General features: G+C 41.6%; 1 protein-coding gene across 9 annotated transcripts in view; it reads left to right on the forward strand.

Moving 5' to 3' along the window:
• STK32A (serine/threonine kinase 32A) overlaps positions 1-20,638 on the forward strand; it is a 141,304-nt gene that overhangs the window by 518 nt on the left and 120,148 nt on the right. For 4 of the 9 annotated variants that reach the window (XM_021084962.2, XM_085014967.1, XM_085014969.1 and 1 more), the window contains exons 1-2: positions 186-415; positions 4,159-4,306. In XM_021084962.2, the coding sequence (XP_020940621.2) occupies positions 4,255-4,306 (52 nt within the window). In that variant the 5' untranslated portion in view covers positions 186-415; positions 4,159-4,254. Of the gene's footprint in view, positions 1-185; positions 416-4,158; positions 4,307-9,938; positions 10,000-20,638 lie in introns of those variants that run through there. The other 5 variants (XM_085014964.1, XM_085014968.1, XM_085014970.1 and 2 more) reach the window with 3 other exon arrangements.

Genomic DNA, 20,638 nt, shown 5'->3' on the forward strand with positions numbered 1-20,638 from the left:
GCGGTGGGGAGGGGGTCACTTCAGGGGAACTGGCCTCGGTCCGCGGCGCTCTGCATCCCCGCAGCCCCGGATGGTGTCAAGGACCCTGCCGACGCGGAGCCCAGGCGACTGCCCCGCCGCCCAGTCTGCGGAGCCTGGGACCGCCCGCCGGCCGGCTGCTCCCCTCCCCGGCGCCGCCCCTCCCGGAGGAGCTGCGCGCTCGCTCGCGGGGCGCTCGGAGCCCTTGGCAGCGGCAGGTGCCCGCCCGCCTCCGCCCAGTCCAGCCCAGCGCTTGCGGTCATCAGGCCACCCAGGCTGGCAGGTGCCTTTCCCTGCTCGCTGCTCTTTGCTCTGAGTTGCTCTATTAGCCCTGTTCCCGGGGTGGAAGCGCCCGTCTGCGCTTCTCGGAAGGCGTGAAGAAAGAACCAAGACCTAGGTGAGTGATGGTCCAGCTTTTTTTTTCTCTTAAGTAAACCTGCACACTAAGGGCACTGTTGGGAAGCTAGGAAGTGCGAAGGCAAGAGGGCTAGGATAAAGGCAGGGGCTTAGGCTGACCCAGCTCAACCTGATTAGACTCGGGACCATTCCTGGCTTCTTAGCTATTTTCCATCCGACTTCGTCCCCCAGCTTCCGACTCAGGTCCAGATGCAGACAGACCGCAGTAAATATTTGCTGGGCAGGGGTGAGTGCAGGAGGTGTTTCGGCTTGTTTCCCTCATCCAGCTTCTAAACAAGCCAAGGCTCGCCGCCTTTGATGCTTGGCTTCATCGCCATCAGAATCCCACCCCCCTCCCCCAGCTGAAGGATTTGAACAGTTTTACACAAATAAAATGCCGTGAATTCCCACAGAGGACTGCTATGCACCACTTAAAAAGCAGAAATCTGAGCTAGAGAGATTAATGTGCCTAATGGCAGAATTGTAACGATCAGGTGAAGTTGAAGAAAGTGGACTGTAAAATGTATATACCACATTCATGATTGTGGCTGTTCTGGAGAATATGAAAGGGGAATTGGTTTGGCATGAGGATTGAGGTGGGAAAACTGTCTTCCTACAGCTTTTAACATAAAAACCGATGAAGCAAAATTTGATGAAACATAAACAGCAGTTAACTGCAAGTGGTGTTACCTTGGGTCTTTTTCAGAATGTCTTCTTCCTCATGTTTTTAAATTTGTCTCCGCTTAAGAAGTTCTGTGGGTTTTTTTTTTTTTAATGCAAAGTTGTATCTATGCGTATGCTGTGGCAGCAAATACAGACAGTTCTGTCAGAAGTTACAACTTGCTTGCATCACAGCACAGGTTCTTCCTGAAGAAGATACGTCTTTATCTAGCGCGCTGTAACTGCTTGGAGAAGCTCTCGCATTGACATCCCCCAAAAGTATAGACCAAAAGTCAGGTGTCATCTAGAGTTCAAACTCTGATAAGAGGCCAGGTCAAGGTAGAATCTGGAAATTCCTTATGTTCCTATAAGACACATTGCTGTTGCTCTCCTATTTTCTGGGTAGAATGTTCATTTCCATGGGTGGTGGCCACCCTCTTACGTCTCAGAATGAGGCTTATCAACACCGCAGAGCTGACATCAAGAAAGGGTGTGGGGACTGTTAGAACAGAGTGCTGAGGCTCTTCTGGGCCCTCTTCAGCAGAGTGGAAAAGATGCATCTCCATTCTTCTGCCAGGAAAGGTTGAGGTCTTTCTGTACCTAAGTTACCAATTTATAGTTACCAGTTATCCACAAAGGAAGAGAAAAGAAAGCGCCAATTCTAGACGGATTGGGTCGTTAGGTGCAGTGGAGAAGCCACTGCCCCATCCTTCAAGCCGCCTGCCCCTCCCCAAGCATCCAAAATCAGTTCCCTGTTTCTATTTTTTCTTTCTGCTAAACAAACAAACAAAGTCACTGGATCTCTGGTGAACAAAACTGTCTGCACATAAGAACTGGGAGATGCGGCAAACTGCGATAATATCCCTCTTTCCCTGACCTGACAGTGTGTGAGGTCAATGCTCGGTACATCTTGTGTTGCAGGAAGTGGGCTACTTGAGAAAAGCCTGAGGTGTGAAGAAGAAGGTAAGAATGACAGGATTGGGGCATGGTATGAAAACCACTCATACTGCGGTACTGCACTTTTACACAGGGAACTTGAGAGAACGTAGCCTTAGTCCTTAGTAGGAACAATCGCAACTCCTTAAAATCAGTGTTGTCTTTAGGACCAGGCCTTCCCAAAGTCATCTGTGGCTCAGCTCTTACACTGTTTCCCCCTTATTCCGGACTCTAAATGCAGTAAGGAAGCGCACAAGCCACCTGGTTTGCTTCTCCCCAGACCACAGTGAACTGCTAAGGGCATCTGCTTCTTCCTCATCCCCTTCTCCGCCGGCTGGCATTAAAAGCCCTTTGTTTTTAGCCTGGAGATGCAGTTGAGTTCTTTCTCTCATCCTGATCTCAGCCACTCCCCCAGCTCCCTCCAGCCACCTGTTACCACCTGCGACTCCCCCTCCCCCCATCCCCCAAGACCGTTTAATCGCTTGCTTCCTAATTGCTGACTCGCTGTGGCTCTCCATTTAATGATTCTTTTTAAAGTCCAGAAGGCACTTTGCCAGTAGTTGGCTTTCAGTATGAAAAGTAGCATTTCCTTAATGAGTCTGCCTTCCAAATGAAGGCTTTACTTAACACTTTCCCTAATAGGAAAAGGAGCTTTTCTTCTAGATTTGCTCAGGGGCTCCTCAGATTCCTTTTCTATAACTCACCCTTAGCCCATGTTTGCCTGGGACACTTCTTTCAACTCTGACTCTAGTCTGTAATTCATATGCAGAAAGCCCGAGAGAAAATCCACAGGTATCAAATTAAACAACACATGATAAGGAGATACTGCCTCTATGAAAAACAGTAGTAGCTAGTATTATTTGCAAATATGTGCCAGGCGTTGTGCTAGTTGTCTCACAACAGATTGCCTCATTAACTGTATGCCATGAGCTGTATTTGTCCCACGCATGATATTTGCTCAAGCCATAGAGCTGAAATGAATTTTTAAATACTGTTTTGTATAAATTCTGGATCTTCACCCATTTGGAGGTAGACGTGCAGATGTGGTCCCTGGGCCCAGGTTTCCATTCATCAACGATCTCTTAGATCTGAGAACAATGATGTCTTTTAGGCAGAGCCTGGGCTCACCAGGTCCCCAGTATCCCCACCAGGCAGTGATGCCTTCCACCTGGTCCAGCTCACTCATTTGTCTTTCCATCTGGCTGTTGTACGAGCTTGTGAACCCTGCGGAAGGCACTGCTGTTTCTCCCATTGAAGGGATGAGAGGCCCAAAGCCATTATCAGTGTCCACTTTAGAACTGGAACTCTGGTTGCTGACCCTCCTTACAGTTTCCACGGAAGTAACATTCTTTCTGTTTAAAAATGAATGAAACTATAAACATAAAATTTTTAGGATTTGTTAGCTCTCGCCTATGCCATTCAATTCAAGCTTCCTAGTGGCCATCAATTACCGAGCACTTATGCTATGAAAACACTTTATGTATTATCTCATGAAATCACAGTTAGTTTGCCTCTGAGGTAAGGACTATTATGACCTTCAAGTTCAGAGAAAGGAAAAAAAAAAAGCAGTGTGTTCCATGAAATTCAGCAGCTTGCTGCTGTGGTAAAGCCCAAACCCAGAGCGTATTCCTCTTACATTGTGGGCCCTTCCAGGGTAGGAGAAAAGAGGTTTTTTTATGACTAAAAAATTAAGTTGTTGATCCCACATCAAAAAAAAAAGTTGAAAGTTAACATATTTTCTCAAAAATATGGAGTCACCGTAAAATATTACTTTTATTTTACAGCTGTTAAAGCATTGCTGTCTTAAACTTGCCTTCATCTTTGGTAAAATAGTTTCCTTTCCTCCTTACAAGTCCAGGTCCACTTTTTGTTTGTTTGTTTGTTTGTTTGGAGTATAGTTGACTTACAGTGTTGCATTAGTTTCAGGTGTACAGCGAAGTCAAGCAGTTCCGGGTCCACTTCTGAGGAGGACATGCAGTGGGTTGTCCCAGATGCATGATGTTCTCTGTTATTTCTGAAATTATCATTTGCAAGAATGAAAAATCCCACTGCAGGAATACAGATGAGGTCAATTTTCGGCCATAGCCTGTCATCAGGGTGCCTAGCGTACACCATATCATAAGGATTCCATTTCTTTTTCTCTCCTAGGTATCTGGCTAAGGTTTCCAGAGCTGTTTTGAGTAAAGACAAATGTTTCTGCTGGGATGATGTAACCAGAGGACCCAGGTCTGGGCAGACTCGACCATGGGAGCCAACACTTCAAGCAAACCACCCGTGTTTGATGAGAATGATGACGGTAAGAAACGCGTGATAATCGCATATAAATATAGAATTTTCAGAATTCGAACGCAAGCTTCTAGTTTCATAAGGAAATCGCCATGAAACAAATGTTTTAAAAAGGAGAACTGCAAGGGAAAGCCTGAGGACCCTGTACTTTACAAAAAGCTGGATTTTACTTTCCATTTCATGTTCATCACTGCTCTACCTATGCCCTTTGTCCAAAGGGAGCTGTGGTTGGGCAGCTGGTGGACAGAAGACCTTGAAATTAAACGGTCTGTTTGTTCTCTGTGCTGTTCTCTGGACAGGTGAAGTTGCCCCTACTGCTGGTTGTTACAGAAAATTTCTTATATTATTACATTATAGTATCAAAATGTCTTGTCTTACCAAACATCTTGTATTACCAAACAGTAATTGATTCTCATAATATTATAAAGTGAAGTCATGCCAGCTGGTGCCTTCTGAGCTTCTAACTGGCATGCTTCAGAGTCCTGGACAAATTCCTCAAGGCTAGGTCGTAGGAAGAAGGGTCAGTTTTATTGGAGAAAGGGAAATTTTCAAGACCAGGCTCAGCAAGAAAAGAAGTACAGGCGCTGGTTCCCCTGTTCCTCCTGTCATCCCAGAGCGAGGCTGCCGGAAATGGGCACGGGCCTCCGTGTGTCGCTCTTCCTAGAGTGGAAGGATGAGCAGCCTTGTAGGCGGGTGCTGCTTATAGGTGGCCTGAGGAACAGGTGGCCCTGCAGCCCAGCTAGTAAGTTGTCCAGGCCCCAGAGGCAGTCCTCAGAGCCATTTCCAGGGAGGTCTGCTAACTGGACCATAAAGGAAAAGAGCAGTGAACCGGAATTCAGGAGATCTGAGCATCGGTCCCGCCACCCGCCACCAGTGAGGCTCAAGAAGTTTATTTACCCTCCCTTAAATCAATTTCCTCATCAACCAAGTGAGAGAGGGGGTGGGAACCTCGAATGGCCTTTTCAACTCCAAAAGTATATCATTTTGAGATCCTCAAGGCGCTTTGCGTAAATTATAAAGCAGCATCTGAATCATCAAGGAGCGTTTGCTGCAACAGAAAGTGGCTTAAAGAAGACAGCCGTGGTTTCGTTCCTCATGTAACCATCTAGGCATAAGTAATCCAGGTGAGATGTGGCTCCAAAGGCCTGGGGACTCTGACTCTGACTCTGACAAGCTGACTTCTTCCCTTCCCTTCCCTTCCCTTCCTTGGAGGGCTCCCTCATGCCTCAGAGTGGGTCAACATCACACCCACATTCCAGCCAGTGGGAAGGGAAGAGAGGAGACTGAGGAGCCCCTCCTTTCTTTAAAAAAAAAAATTTATTATAGTTGATTTACAGTGTTGTGCCAATTTCTGCTGTATAGGAAAGTAACTCAGTCATAGACACAGTCTCTTTTTCAGTATGTCGTTTTTCATCATGGTCTATCCCAGGAGACCAGATATTGTTCCCTGTGCTACACAGTAGGACCTCATTGCCCATCCATTCTAAACGGAAGAGTTTGCATCTACTAACCCCAACTCCCTGTCTAACCCACTCCTTCTCCCCTCTGCCTTGGAAACCACAAGTCTGTTTATGTCTGTGAGTCCATTTCTGTTTTGTAGAGAGGTTCATTTGTGCCAATTTTAGATTCCACATTAGGTGATATCATATGGAATGTGTGCTTCCATACCTGACTTGCTCCAATAAGTATGGTAATCTCTAGTTGCATCCATGTTGCTGCAAATGGCATGATTTCATTCTTTTTATGAGCCCCTCCTTTTAAGGATCTGATCTGCCTGTTGCTTGTCACTTTCCCTCCATGCACATACCAAGTTATAAGGGAGACTGGGAAATGAAATCAGTAATCTTGAGTGGCCATGAACCTTTGAAAAATAAAGAGTTCTGTTTCGTTATAAAAAAAAAGGGGGGGGGAGAATTAGCTATTTTGCCATGAGTAGAGGACAAACATAAGTCTGCTATGATCTTGGTTTTTGAGTCTTTGGTTGGATCCTTTGAAAAAAACAAATGTCTAAGAAGTCTTCTTGTCAGCAATTCTCTATCAATTTAGAGTTTATCATCACTACCTATACAAAATATTGCACAGGAATGCTGACATTACATAGCTTGAAAATGGTCTTAAGAAAATGTTTTCCTACTCATATCTGGTGCCTTATCTTACTTTCTTAAGTTGCAAAGTCAAGGGTCTATAGGCCAGTGAGGTTAATGGACTTTTTCATCTCTAAAATGGGGAGTCAGTAAGGCTTGCATTTCCTTTGTCTGGTTCATTTTGCTCCCGGCAGATTCAGAACTAAGGTTGTTCGTGAGGCTGATCCTCAGAGAAGAGAGTAGGAAAGCGAGGCCACAGTCCCTTGGCAGGGATGTGTGTCATTTTGAGGTATTAGGAATAGCATGATAATGAGAAAACACAGAGATATCTAAATGCTCTTCAGCTCCACAGTTCCCATGGGGTGCTCAAGAAAGCAAGAGCTCCAAGGGACTGCGGCAAATGGGAAATAAGGCACCACTTATAAGTGCCTTCAAGGGACTCTAGAAAAACTAGGCTGGGGTAGGTTAGGTTTAAGGAAAGAGTAGGTCCACCTCAACACTTTCTAGGTTGCCCCTTTTTGTTGTCCAGCCACCAGTCCAACGAGGCAAGCCTACTACAAGACCCATGATGAGAAGAGCTGATCAGAGCGGTGTGTCCCAGCATCCTGGGGCAAGGCTCTGAGTCTCACCCAGTTGCAGGATGCAAGTAGAAAGGCCACCTTCTATGAGGCTGTCCCTCTGCCAGACCCTGAGGCATGGAGAAGGAATAAGATGACCTTCCTCTGCCCTTGGGGGCCACACGTTCTAACCATGGAAGGCAAACAATAAGCTAGTTAATAATACATAAACCAGGTAACTTCAAAGAGTGTCCAAGTGCCACCAAGGAAGTGACTCTGAGTGACCACATGGAGAGTGACAGGTGATGTGGCAAGAACACTTCAGAGAGGCTGTGCTTGCGGGTCACCTTTCTGAGGAGGTGGCATCTGAGGGGAAACTGAGAGATGTGAGCAAGCCACTCACATCATAACATGAGAGGAATAGTCTAAGCACAGGAAAATATCCAAATACTGACAATGTTGGGAACACACAGTTGCCCATGGCTTCATGTTCTGATGAGTGTGAGTTTGTGTATTACGGAAAAAAAGGATCATATTTAATTGTCGCATTGACTTATTTGTTTTCAATATTGTTGAGTTTTGAGGAGGAAAGTTATGACATTCTGGTTATTTAGTTTCTTTTAAATCAGCAAATCTTCTAAAGTTGATTTGGGTCCTTTCACAGCTCTGGTTTGAGCATGAGGTAAAATTTTATTTAACTGCTGTGAGACTTTTGACCAAGAGCAGATACTTCACTGCAGCCAAAAGCACTAATAAGATAGAAAGCCCAGAAATAAATACACACGCACCTATCATCAATTAATCCATGACAAAGGAAGCAAAAAAAAATACAATGGAGAAAAGATAATCTCTTCAGTAAGTGGTGCTGGGAAAACTGGACAGCTACATATAAAGGAATAAAATTAATTACAACACTCTCTTACACTATGCACAAAATAAACTCAAAATGAATTAAAGATCTAAATATAAGACTAAATACGCTAAAACTCTTAGAGGAAAACATAGGAAGAACATTTTTGACATAAATTGCAGCAGTACGTTTTTTGATCCCCTTCCTAGAGTAATGAAAATAAAAACAAAAATCAACAAATGGGACCTAATTAAACTCACAAACTTTTGCACAGCAAAGGAAACCATAAAAAGAACAAAAAGACAACCCACAGAATGGGAGAAAATTTTTGCAAACGAAACAACTGACAAGGGGTTAATCTCCAAAATATATGCACATCTCATACAGCTTTATATTAAAAAAAGAAACCAAACAACCCAATAAAAAGTTGGCAGAAGATCTAAATAGACATTTCTCCAAAGAAGGCAGATGGCCAAAAAGTACATGAAAAGATGCTCAACATCACTAATTATGAGAGAAACGCAAATAAAAATTACAGTGAGGTATCACCTCATACCAGTCAGAATGGCCATCATCAGAAAGTCTACAAACAATAAATTCTGTGAAGGGTGTGGAGAAAAGAGAACCCTCTTACACTGCTGGTGGGAATGTAAGCTGGAAAACAGTATGGAGTTTCCTTAAAAAACTAAATATAGAACTACCTTACGATCCCGCAATCCCACTCCTAGGTATATTATCCAGAGAAAACCATAATTTGAAAAGATACATGCAACCCGGTATTCATTGCAGCACTATTTACAATAGCCGAGACCAGGAAACAACCTAAACATCCATGACAGAGGACTGTATAAAGAAGATATAGTAATATATTCAAGGGAAAATTACTCAGCCATAAAAAATGAAATAATGCCATTTGCAGCAACATGGATGGCCCTAGAAATTATCATACTAAGTCAGTCAGAGCAAGAAAAATATCATATGAGATCACTAATATGTGGAATCTAATAAAATGATACAAAAGAACTGCTTCACAAAACAGAAATCGAGTCAAAGATTTTGAAACCAAGCTGATGGTTGCCACAGGGGAAATGTTGAGGGGAATCAGAAATTAGGAGTTTGGGATTAGCATATACACACTACTATGTTTAAAACAGAGAAGTTACAAGGACCCACTGTACAGCACAAGGGAAATCTACTCAATACTGTGTAATAACCTATATGGGAAAAGAATCTGAAAAGAAGTGGATATATGTATATGGATAACGGATTCATTTTGCTGTGTGCCTGAAACTAACACAACATTTTAAGTCAACTATACTCCAATAAAAATTAAAAAGAGGGGAAAACCCCTTGACAAATAGGAAAAACAACACTGGCTAATCAAAGAACATTAATGCCTATGTCCTTTCTGATCTCTATATTTTTATATTAATAATCAGATGAGGCCAGAATCTAGGGCATTTAAATGACCTAATTATTTTTAAAATATTGCTGGAAAAGAATCCCAAGATGTGATGAAACAGTGTCTAATGTTTCCTTCAAAACGTTTACTATTCCCAGTATATATATGTGAGAGGAAAACTTGTATCTATTTCCCCAAGTAGTAGTTCAAGATTTCTTTCTCATAGAAAAACTGTTTGGGTTCACTGTGAAGGTAATTAAAGAGTAAGATGTTACTGGATGTCCCTTGAGATAAGCTGTTCTTGCTAGAATTCATCCTGACACTTTGAATTTCATGTTGTTCCATCTGATGCTGATCCTGAGAGAATCATTTTATTAGTTATTTATGTTGATCTTTATTTAGTGAAAATAAAGCATAAAACGTACAGCGCTACTGAAGGAAATAAATCTGGCTTATTTAATTATTGTTAAGTCGTTTCTTACAAAGTCGATCTCAAATTACTTTTGTGGCTCCAGCCCTTATATTTTAGTATAAACCTAAGTCCTAATTACTTTTTTTTAAAATTGTGGTATAATATACATAATAAAAAACACCATTTTAACCATTTTTCAGCATCCAGTTCAGTGGTATTGAGTATATTCACATTCGGAAGCAACCATCACCACCGCCCATTTCTAGAACTTTTTCACCTGCCTAAGCTGAAATTTTGTACCCATTAAACAATGACTCGCCATTCCCTCTTCCCCCAGCTCCTGGCAAACACCATTCTACTTGATGTCTCTATGAGTTTGACTATGCCGTGTACCTTATGTAAGTGGAACCGTGAAATATTTGTCCTTTTGCGTCTGGCTTATTTCACTTACCTGTATCAGAATTTCTGTCCTTTCTGAGGCCGAATAATATTCTGCTACATGCAGATACCACATTTTGTTTGTTCTTTTAGCCAGCCTAACGAACATTCGGTAGTTTCTACCTTTTGACTGCTACTGGTACACATATCTGTTCAAGTCCCTGTTTTCAAATGCTTTGGGTATGTCCTCAGAGGGAGAATTGCTGGATCACATGAAAATAATTTCTTTTGAGGAACCACCCATCACACTGTCTTCCACTTACTCATGGTTTGTGTTTTCGCGGTGGGAGGCCGTCTGATATAATGGGCCTGGGCTCTGGTAGTGACAGGTTCAAATCTCAGCTCCGCCCCAGACTAGCAATCTCCGTACTTCTATGAGACAAATCAAAGAGGATGTAGCCTGATCAACCATCATCAAGCACCGGAGTCAATGTGACTCATTATAAAGTCTTCGAAAGGGGTGTGAAATACCGTGGGGAAAAGTCCCCAAATCTAAATAATTTCTAGTAAACTGATTTAAAAACAAAACAAAACAAAAAAACCTCTACGGTACTAGTTGTTAAACCTGCATAAGCCTCAGTTTCATCATATGTAAAATGCAAGTTAATCGGGTCCTTGTGAGGATAAAATGAAATAATGGGAGAGTTCCCACTGTGGCACAGTGGGTTAAGAGTCTGACTGCAGCGGCTCAGGTGGCAGCAGAGGCATCTGTCTGATTCTGGCCTGGCACAGTGGATCAAAGGATCCAGTGTTGCCACAGCTGTAGTTTGAATTCAATCCCAGGCCCAGGAATTTCTATATGCCACAGGTACAGCCATAACAAAAATAGTAATAACACAAGTAAAACACTTAGAAAGGTGTATCATATAAAGTTATCATGCAATTAATACTAGTTATAGTGTTATTTACTAGCATCAGGGTCTGTGCACACGAACTCTTTGAAGTACTTCAACTTTGGAAAGAAACAAAATTGATTACAATGCAACAGTGTAGATGCCATAGTTAATATAACTCACCACAATTCTGTCAATAGAGCTGGATAGCCATAGAGCAAAAGGATTTTGTAAAAACCTATATAAATCCTCTGAAAAGAAGCTAAATTATTGACTTCACAAAAACATAATCTCGTCTATTTTTTTTTTCTCTCCCCTGGGGTGACTGTATTTTTTTAGGCAAAATCAAGAACTCATTGAGTTGAAAATCAATCAACTTTATTTTTTTTTTCTGATTTAAACCCAAAGCTGATAATTGAAGTAATCTCATTTGATTGACAGAAACAGTAACAGTTACCACCACCCCTCAAACCCAACTACCATGTGGGTACTCTAAGAAATAATGATGCAGAAAGACATTGCAAGTTTTCTGAAAGAAAGCAGTGTAGGTGATATTTGTTTTTAATGTTCATAACTTATTCATTATATCTGCTTTATTTCTGAATGCAGTGGGTTTTGTTTTGCTTTGTTTTGTTTTGTTTGGCCTTGTTTTATTTAAAAAATCAACATGTTTAAAGTCTAATCCTTGAGGTTTTCAGGCCAATTTAGAAAATTAAATTCTCTAATACAGGAGCAAATGGACTTGGCTATAATTCAGGGTCTGGACATGTGTTTCCAAGCATATACAAAGAATGTAGGAAGTGGCAGAGTTTAGTAAAATCAAGAGACATCTTTCTTCTGCAGTCCCATAGCTAAGAAAAGTTGGCCTTAGGTTAAAAAGTCTCTACAAAGACTCCATCAATGTCCTTAGTTTGCAGAGAGAGCTCAATTATTGCATTATTCTCTGGACTTGCTGAAAACTCAATGTTCTACTTTCACTTGGCAGCCCTTGTCTCCGAGGATAAGTGATTGCTTCCAGTTTTCCTACATCTTCTTTGGTGACAGAGGCACTGGGTCCTTCAAACTGTTGGGCCAAAAAAATTGGCCACGGATTTGCAGTCCAAAAGAAATGGGAGGTTACTGAACTGATTCCAGCAATGAAGGACTTTGACGACACTCTTCTTTGTTATTTTAATGTCTGTGCACTGCGTATTTGTACCCCATAGAGGAGGCAAAGGAATTTCAGACTTTGCCCTCTCAAACTGGAGTAATCTTGTCATATTATTTACTGTTTTATGCTAAAATGGGAAAAGAAAATGAAATTTTCCCCAGTGACAATTGGCTTCTTAAACATTACCTTGGATGGTCTAACATTTAGTTAAGAAGATATTTGTCATAAGTAAGCTCAGATTGACTACTTTATAGCCACACACACTTTTAACTTGTGAGGGTCTTATTTCCCTCATCCCAAGGGGATGGGAGAGGTGAGGGAAAAACAGACAGCCCAGAAAACAGACATCAAAGCTAGCACTTCCGACTTGCATGTTTCCTGAGCAGTGAGTTACGAATACATATTTAGGAGAACCTATTCAAATTTCGAAAAGTTTCATTTGCCTTTCGAGATTCACAATGCTTATTAGCATAGTAAAGGCTCTGAAATGTTCTACAATATTGAAATCTCAGTACTCTGATATTTTTCAAACTTGTTTGAAAATGAAATCATTTTTGAAGAAAATCTTTTAATACCTTGTAGCAAATAAAACCCTGTGGGTCTCAAGTTGGGGAACTGTCAGTGAAGAAAACACAACCTGAGAGTTGAGGTTAAGTTTTATTTGGGGTGAAATTAGGACTTAAGCCCAGGAGAGAGCATCTCAGGGAGCCCTGAGAAACTGCTCACAAGGGGAGAAGCTAGGTTGTGAGTTTTTGCAACCAAGGGGAGGTGGTAGGACCAAAAGGTTTACAGACAACCAGATTTACAGAAGAAGATTCACAGAAAATCAGTTTCTGTGTGAAGACGAAAGGTCTGGGCTTTCCCGAGTTCCCTCGGGGCTCCCCGGCCCACTCTTGGGAGTGGTTGTGCTCACGCGTGTCCAGACATCTTTTGTTTTGTCCCCTAACCGCAGCCCAGGAGGCGGTATCTCAGACAGCTCTGCTGGTCTCGTGAAGGTCACTGCCCGTCACAGACCTCAGTCGTCATTGACAGATTTTAGTGTTTTTCTAGGTATGAGGAGATATAAGAATTGGGCTCCCAAAGTCTTCTCCTAAAAATATCTAACTATCTGCAGACCTGTTCTTCCAGTTTTCCCAGGGCACAGATGCCTCACTGGGGGTGGGGTGGGTGGTATCTCACCCTGAGCTCCACTCTGGGTGCTGCCCATCAGCAGCTGCAGGAGAGGCTGATGGTAAGTGCCAAACTTCAGCTCACGTAACAAAAGGTCATGCTCACATCCACTCTTTTCTATTGGAAACATTTCTTCCCATTTATCCCCCCTCCTTGTTCCTAGCTACAGGTTATGACCCACGCAGAATCGATAGAGCTGAAGGGTGATTATGCTCCTGCCTGAGGCCTCCTAAGCACGAGTTCTTCAGGCCACACAGCTTATGTTTACGCAGCTTAGTGAGTAAAACATGAGGTAGCCCTGCCGAATGGTGGGATGTTTGATGCTTCTAGTCCAAGTGAGGATTAGATTTGAAGATAATTCATTTCTTCTTCTTTTTTTTAAGTGGAGAATATTTTGGTGCAAAGAGTGTCTCATGAACAGATTATAGCAAAGTAGTTGCCGATAATTAAGTAACACTCATGCTATGCTAATATTTTATGCTATCCAAAGCTATAGGTTTTTTTCCATTTTCATCTTGAACCTACCTAGGTTGAAAAATGCAATCTGTGAGCTGGTTTTGGTGTTTGGCAATTATATCAATGAGCGTGGCAGAGAAGGCCTTCAGAGAGTCTGACTTCTGCCAAATGGCCTCACAAGTGTAGACTTAATTACCACAACCAGCATTACCCACCATTTAACCAACTCAGGTCTATGAATTATACTGGGATCCCAACCATGCATTGCTGTGTGACCATTTCATTTGGGAATGTGCACACAATGCCACTGAGGGCATCGTCTTCCCCCTAAAATGGGACCTTGAGACAACTTTATATGGTTCAAAGGACTGAAAAACTTATGGTTATAGACTTTGAATTCATTCGACTGGCAGAGGCTCTCTTCTTTCTTCTTGGAAGCATATTTACACTATGATATGTAATATTAACCTTTTTTTATACTGGAGTAAACTGTGGTTTTTGGGTTTTTTGTTTTTTGGGTTTTTTTTTTTTTTGCTATTTCTGAGAACAACTGAAAGTAGGGGTTGGCATACTTTTTCTGTGATGGGCCAGAGAGTAAATATTTTATGCTCTGCTGTTCAGACACATCTCTGTCACGATGCATCCACTCTGCCTTTGTAGCGTGAAGGCAGATAATGAGGAAACTAACGAACATGGCTCTATTCCAATAACATTTTATTTGTGGACACTGAAACTTTAATTTGGCATCATTGGCACTTGTCACAAAATATTTTTATTTTCCACGCATTTAAAAACATAAAAGCCCTTCCTAGCTTGGAAGCCATATAAAAATAGAGGGTGGGTTGGATGTGGCCTGAGCACCGTATCATACTCCTCCTTGTTCTAAAGCATCCTGCAGACACTATCTACATATGCTGGGGCTCTTCTGCTACCTGTTCATAACCCTCTAGCCTTGACTGAGGGACGGCAAGAAGCCTGAGAGATGTCTAACAAAGTCAGTCTTTACCAACTGTCTTTTGGTTTATCAGTTTGAGTCAATGGAAGCAGTTGGACCAATAAATCTGTTGTAGGGAAAATCATGTATTATTTTTCTCATATGTATTATTTGGTAGCCACATAGACTGGGTTCAGTTAAATGGACACAACCTATCATTCATTTGAAATACCATTAGGTAGAGTTTATTTCCTTCTGGGGCAATTTAGCCACCCAAGAGCTACCAGCAATGGGGGTATTGACACCCCCCAACACACTATTCTACTTTGTGATTTATTCTAAAGAAAAGGGCCATGTATTTCTGACTTCTGGGCAAATTCATGAATTGGGGTCCAGGCAGCAGAAGAAGCTGTCTGGTGCCCATTGCCTTGTCTTGGCACCAGTAACGGGTGACAATAAAGCCCAGACTCCCTGGAGCACCCTGTTTCCTCAAAGGGAAGTGCTGACTGTGCAAGCAGATGCCATCAATTTGCCTCGGAGGCTGCTTCTTTGGAGAAGTTTCAAATATACCCTGAAAGGACCTGCCAAGCTCCCCATGTATTCGTGGCCCCCAAATGCCAACCCTCTGGAAGGACAAAGGACCAGTGGGCCAGCTAAGTTTTTATCAGTGGAAATGTTCTAGAGTGGACCTTCAGCCTTAATAGCATCAGGGTGTCAGAGTTATGGGTTAACTTAGTGTCTTCCAGACACCTCTGTGGACAAATGCAATTTTGTTTTTCCATCCATGGTGAAAGGAGAAAAGTGAGGGCAATGTTACAAGTTTCTCATAAAGCAAATATACTATTAAAATTTTTATTTTAAGATGACCTTCTTTCTCGTTTTGTGTCTAGTACTTAAGGGCTGTGTAAAGAGAATTGTTTTCACTGTGGGAACTTGGAGAAGTAACTTGTCCCTCTGATCCCCAGCTTTCCCATATGTAAATGGGGGCTGATAGTATCTGCCCCAAATATTTTCCATGAGGATAAGAGATTATCCTTAAAAGGTATTCAGCAGAGTGGTTGGCACAGAGTAATTGCTCAATCAGTGTTGTTACTATTATCTTAATCACCATTATTTTTATGATTTTGATTTTTTCCATTATACTTGGTTTATAGTGTTCTGTAATTGCTTGCATCTATTAACCCCAGATCATCATTATTTGTAATGCTCTTCATAAAAAATAACTACCCAATGTTGGCTTTCTTTTTGGCCCCTAGTTTTTGTTTGCTTTTTGTTTTTCAGGTGGATGGGATTTTCTGATCTGAAAAATAAAAAAAACTGTAATTGTAACTTTTTAACAAGCTCTGTGTCATTAACATTCAGGTAGCTGAGATGAAGAAAGAGATACCTATTCTAATTGGGAAAGTCATTCATTTGAGGTCAAAGACGGTGGTGCCTGAGCTCACAGTAACGAGAGCCAATGGAGCTGGAAAGCTGAGAGTTTATTCGACGTGTAATTTCAGTATAAAATGATTGACAGTTACTGCTGGTCTGAATGTGGGCTAAGAGGGAAGGAACAAAATCTAGAATGGATTCTTGGTTTTTGCCTGCATAGACCAGTAGACAGCTGTGACATTTTGCTGAGATGCAGAAGAAGGGGCGGGAGGCGCTGAGGGGCTGGGGACATGTTTGAGCATAGTCCAGAGTTCTTGGTTGGATGCATAAAATGACCGGGCAGAAAATGCTGATGTCAAGTAGGAGGCTGAGATTGCAAGGCCAGAGAGGAGTGGACAAGTCTGGGTTCAAGATAGAAGATGTCATTTTAATTTTAGGGGGACTGATGAGTATTTAAAGGCTGGGCAGAGGAAAGCAATCAGCTGAGGAAATTGAGAAGGAGCAGCCAGTGTGAAATGAAAAATATTCTCCCTGAAATTTAAAAGAGAAGGCTATTTCGAGGAGGAGGAAGTAGTAGCTTGTGTTGAATGTTCCTGCATGGTTGAGTGACGTGAGACATATCTATGGGATTAGGGATTCAGAGGATGTAGGTGAGGCTGACAAAACCAGCTCGAGTGGAGATGTGGAGACATGAGCCAGACTCAAGGGAGCCAGGAGTATGTGGGCAGAGAGGAGGTAGACACGGCAAGTAGAGTAAACCCTTCCCAGAAGTTTGACCTAAAGATGAGCCAACAGTTGAAGCAGCATATGTTAAGGAAGGAATTTTAAAGAGGAGACAGTAGAGCAGCTCTCAGCTGGTCGTCTCTCCCCTTTATACTGGTTACTTCCTATCAAACAACATGACCAGGAGTCACGACTGGGCTGGCTTCATCCAAGTGGCACCTGCGCAAGCACTCTGGGCTGCGTTCCAAAGGGCACACCCACACTTGGCTTCACTGCCTGCAGTTGCCGTCTTTAAATTCTCACTAATTTTATCTTAGAATTGATGTTTGTGAGGTCTGATGGGACAGTGGATCAAACCCCCAGGGGCTTGGCATCTTGCCTCACAGGCTGCCCCCTCCCTCGGGAGGCTTCTAGGTGAGCTGCCCAGCCCCTCCCACCCTCCGTCCACAACAAAGATCTGATGTGGGGGATGGTTGGGGGTGAGGACCCCCCTGACACCCATGGTGGTGGCTGTTAGTGCCACAGGCTGGCAGTTTGGTGGGTGGCCAGCTGGGCACCACCTCTTGGGATCTCACACCCCCACCTCCCCATCCAGATAGCGAACCCATCACCAAGCTCCATTTGGGAGCAAATGATGTGAAGATGTCCTCACCACCCAGTCACCTTGTTAGGAGGGGTTGCAGACAACCACCTGCAGCCTACAATGCACTTTACTGTCAGCCCAGCCTGCAGTTTAAACACGGTGGGACTGAGGCATAGGAAGCTTAAACCTCTGACCTGAAATCAGATAGCCACACAGCTGGATCTGGAATCTTGATATAAAATGAATCTCCTTTATTTCAGTTTATAGATATCCGCCCACAATGGCCAACCAGAATGAATTTATAAAATTAAACCTAGGGGAGTCATTTTCAGTAAGGATACATCAGACCCTGCATCCTGCTCCCAGAGAGCTGAGTCACTTCATTTCAAGTGACATTTATCTTCACTTCTGCCGCAACTCAACCGCCTAGCCCTTGGACCACGTTGCTGTGGAAGTGTTGAGTGGTACCTCTTCTTCCCTGGAGTTAATTACACCGTTCATCACTACTTGTGAGCTTTGCTTGTCTTCCTCTGTTGCTTCTAAGAACAACCGCTTCCATGACCTGTATCCATGTCTTTCGCAATTCATTTCACCATCACGGTCATCACCACTTAACCACTCTTCAGCCACTTTTAGATCAATTGTGTGATACATTGTAGGTAATTCTGATTTGATTTAATAAAGTATTAAAGTCACTGCCACTTTGATACGTTCATCTTCTGTCCAGGGTATAGCATACCAGGAAGCATGTTCTAAACGAAGGCTTGACTGAATCATTAAAAAGAGTTTCTATTGAAGTCTTGGGCTCCTAATTGGTGACCAGAATGGGCTTGCTTGCTCTCCTCAGTGGGTTTCCACCGAAAACCATCCTCCCAACACTCCCTGTGGTTAACATTCATGGTTAATATAAAGGTAGATGAACTATATTTCAGCTATTCTTGGGAAATATATATTTAAAAGCAAGTCTTACAATGATTAAAATGTATAATATCGCATTTGAGTTGTAGAAACCTTGGAAAATAAAACCAGGAGGAAAAAAATTGCCCTCAGTGCTTCAGATGCTAAGTTAATTTCTGACACTGTTTTGGGGAGTTTTTATAACCACTCTCACTCTTCCTTCTGATACCTCTCTTCTCTCTTAACCACTATGTTTTTCTTCCTATGTCTTGTTTTCATTGACTTGTTTGCTTTATTAATTGTATTTTTTTTTCCCTCACTAGCAAGCAAACTCCATAAGGCAGGGATTTTTGTCTGTTTTGTTCACTTTTCTATCCTTACTACCTATCTTGTTAAATAAATAAATCCATGAATAGCCTTTTAAAAAAATCCATGCATAAAAGGCATTTGATGTATCTGAGATGATGCACTATATATTTTTGCATCTTCATTTTCACTTACATCAATATAGTTTGTTTCAATTTCTTAACATTTTTTTATTTCTTAAAAGTATAATTTAGGGGCTATGCAGTTCCACAACCCGAACATACTATAATTTCTTTAAATGCACGTAGTTTTAAACATACCTAAAAGCTAAAATACCTTGAAGTTCTATTAGATTGTAATGGCATTTTTGTGGCGTTTATTAATTTTTTAATCCTGGAAAGGATTTGGGTGGCAAAGACAAAAGAAAATATTCCTTACTTTGGCGTGTTAAATCATCACCATCCTCAAATAATATTCAAAGCAGTTAGGTTTAATCCCATCTAAATAAACCAACCCAAGTATGAATATTAGTTAAAAATAAAGTCACGTGAATGAATTGTGGATGTTTTGTACCATTTATTCAAAACTGAATTTTTTAAAGCATTTTTTGTGGAAAATTATGTTAACATAAAAGCTGTCATTTAAAACATTTTTAAGTGTACAATTAATAGCGATAAGTACATCCACAACATGTGCAACTATTACTGCTCTCCATTTCCTGAACTTTTTAATCATCCCAAATGGGAACTCTGAACACCTTAATTCCTCCTCCTTTTAGCCCCTGGAATCTGTATCCTACTTTCTTGGTGAATTTGATTCTTTAGAGTCCCTCATATAAATGTAATCACACAGGATTTGTTGTTTGGAGTCTGGATTATGTCACTTAGCATAATGTCCTCAAGGTTCACCTGTGTTGTATGTGCTTGTAGGGTCAGAACGCCATTCCTTTTCATAGTTGTGTAATATTGCATTGTATGTGATATATATATATACACACGCACACCTTATGGGGCTGCATTTACCCTTGCATGGTGGTGGAAAATAAAGTTTCTCTTCCCTTAGAATATTTTTTCAAGAAGGAACCCTACAGAACCCTCCTACACTGTTGGCAGGAATGTAAGCTGGTCCAGCCACTATGGTGAACAGTATAGCGTTCCTTTAAAAACTAAATATAGGAGTTACCATAATGACTCAGCAGGTTATGAACCCAGCTAGTATTCTTTTTCTCTTTTTTTTCTATTTGAATTTTATAATTATCTGGGTTTTTTTTATTATGAGTTTATTTTTTGTTTCTGGGTAAAAATTGAAAGCCCATGGAAAAGGGATTAAATGACTTCATAAATATTCCTGAAGTGTAGTATAATGCTTGACATTTTCAGAGCATCTTATACTCTTTTTTCTTGCATTTTATATGCTTTAAAAGCATTTGTACTTATTACTTTATTTGACCCCTCTTAGCATTCCTTTCAGGTGAACAGAAGTAATCATGTCCTTCTCTGTTAAATGAAGAAATAGTGCCCAGCATGGTTCAATATCGTCACAGGATGACATCTGATTCATAAGGAACTTGAACTTGAACTTGAAACCAGGCCTCCAGTTAGTTTTTCCATCACTATTCTAATCTTGAGGTGGACTTTCTAATTACCATAAGATCGATAACACATTGATTCTTTTTTTTGTATTTATTATTATTATTATTATTTTTAATAGTTATTTCCCCAATACAATTTTTTCTACTGTACAGCATGGTGACCCGGTTACACATACATGTGCACATTCTATTTTCTCACATTATCAAGCTCCATCATAAGTGACTAGACATAGTTCCCAGTGCTACACAGCAAGATCTCATTGCTAATCCATTCCAAAGGCAATCATTTGTATCTATTAACCCCAAGCTCCCCAACCACCCCACTCCCTCTCCCTCCCCTTGGCAACCACAAGTCTGTTCTCCATGTCCATAATTCTCTTTTCTGTGGAAATATTCATTTGTGCCTTATATTAGATTCCAGGTATAAGTGACATCATATGGTATTTGTCTTTCTCTTTCTGACTTACTTCACTCAGGATGACAGTCTCCAGTTCCATCCATGTTGCTGCAAGTGGCATTATTTCATTATTTTTTATAGCTGAGTAGCATTCCATTGTGTATATACACCACTCTTCCTAACCC

Source organism: Sus scrofa, chromosome 2, assembly GCF_054392235.1.
Source record: "Sus scrofa isolate SSC_HxYL_T2T_F1_AM1 chromosome 2, Sscrofa_HxYL_maternal_Yorkshire_Landrace_v2.0, whole genome shotgun sequence".
NCBI classification, from domain to species: Eukaryota; Metazoa; Chordata; class Mammalia; order Artiodactyla; family Suidae; genus Sus; species Sus scrofa.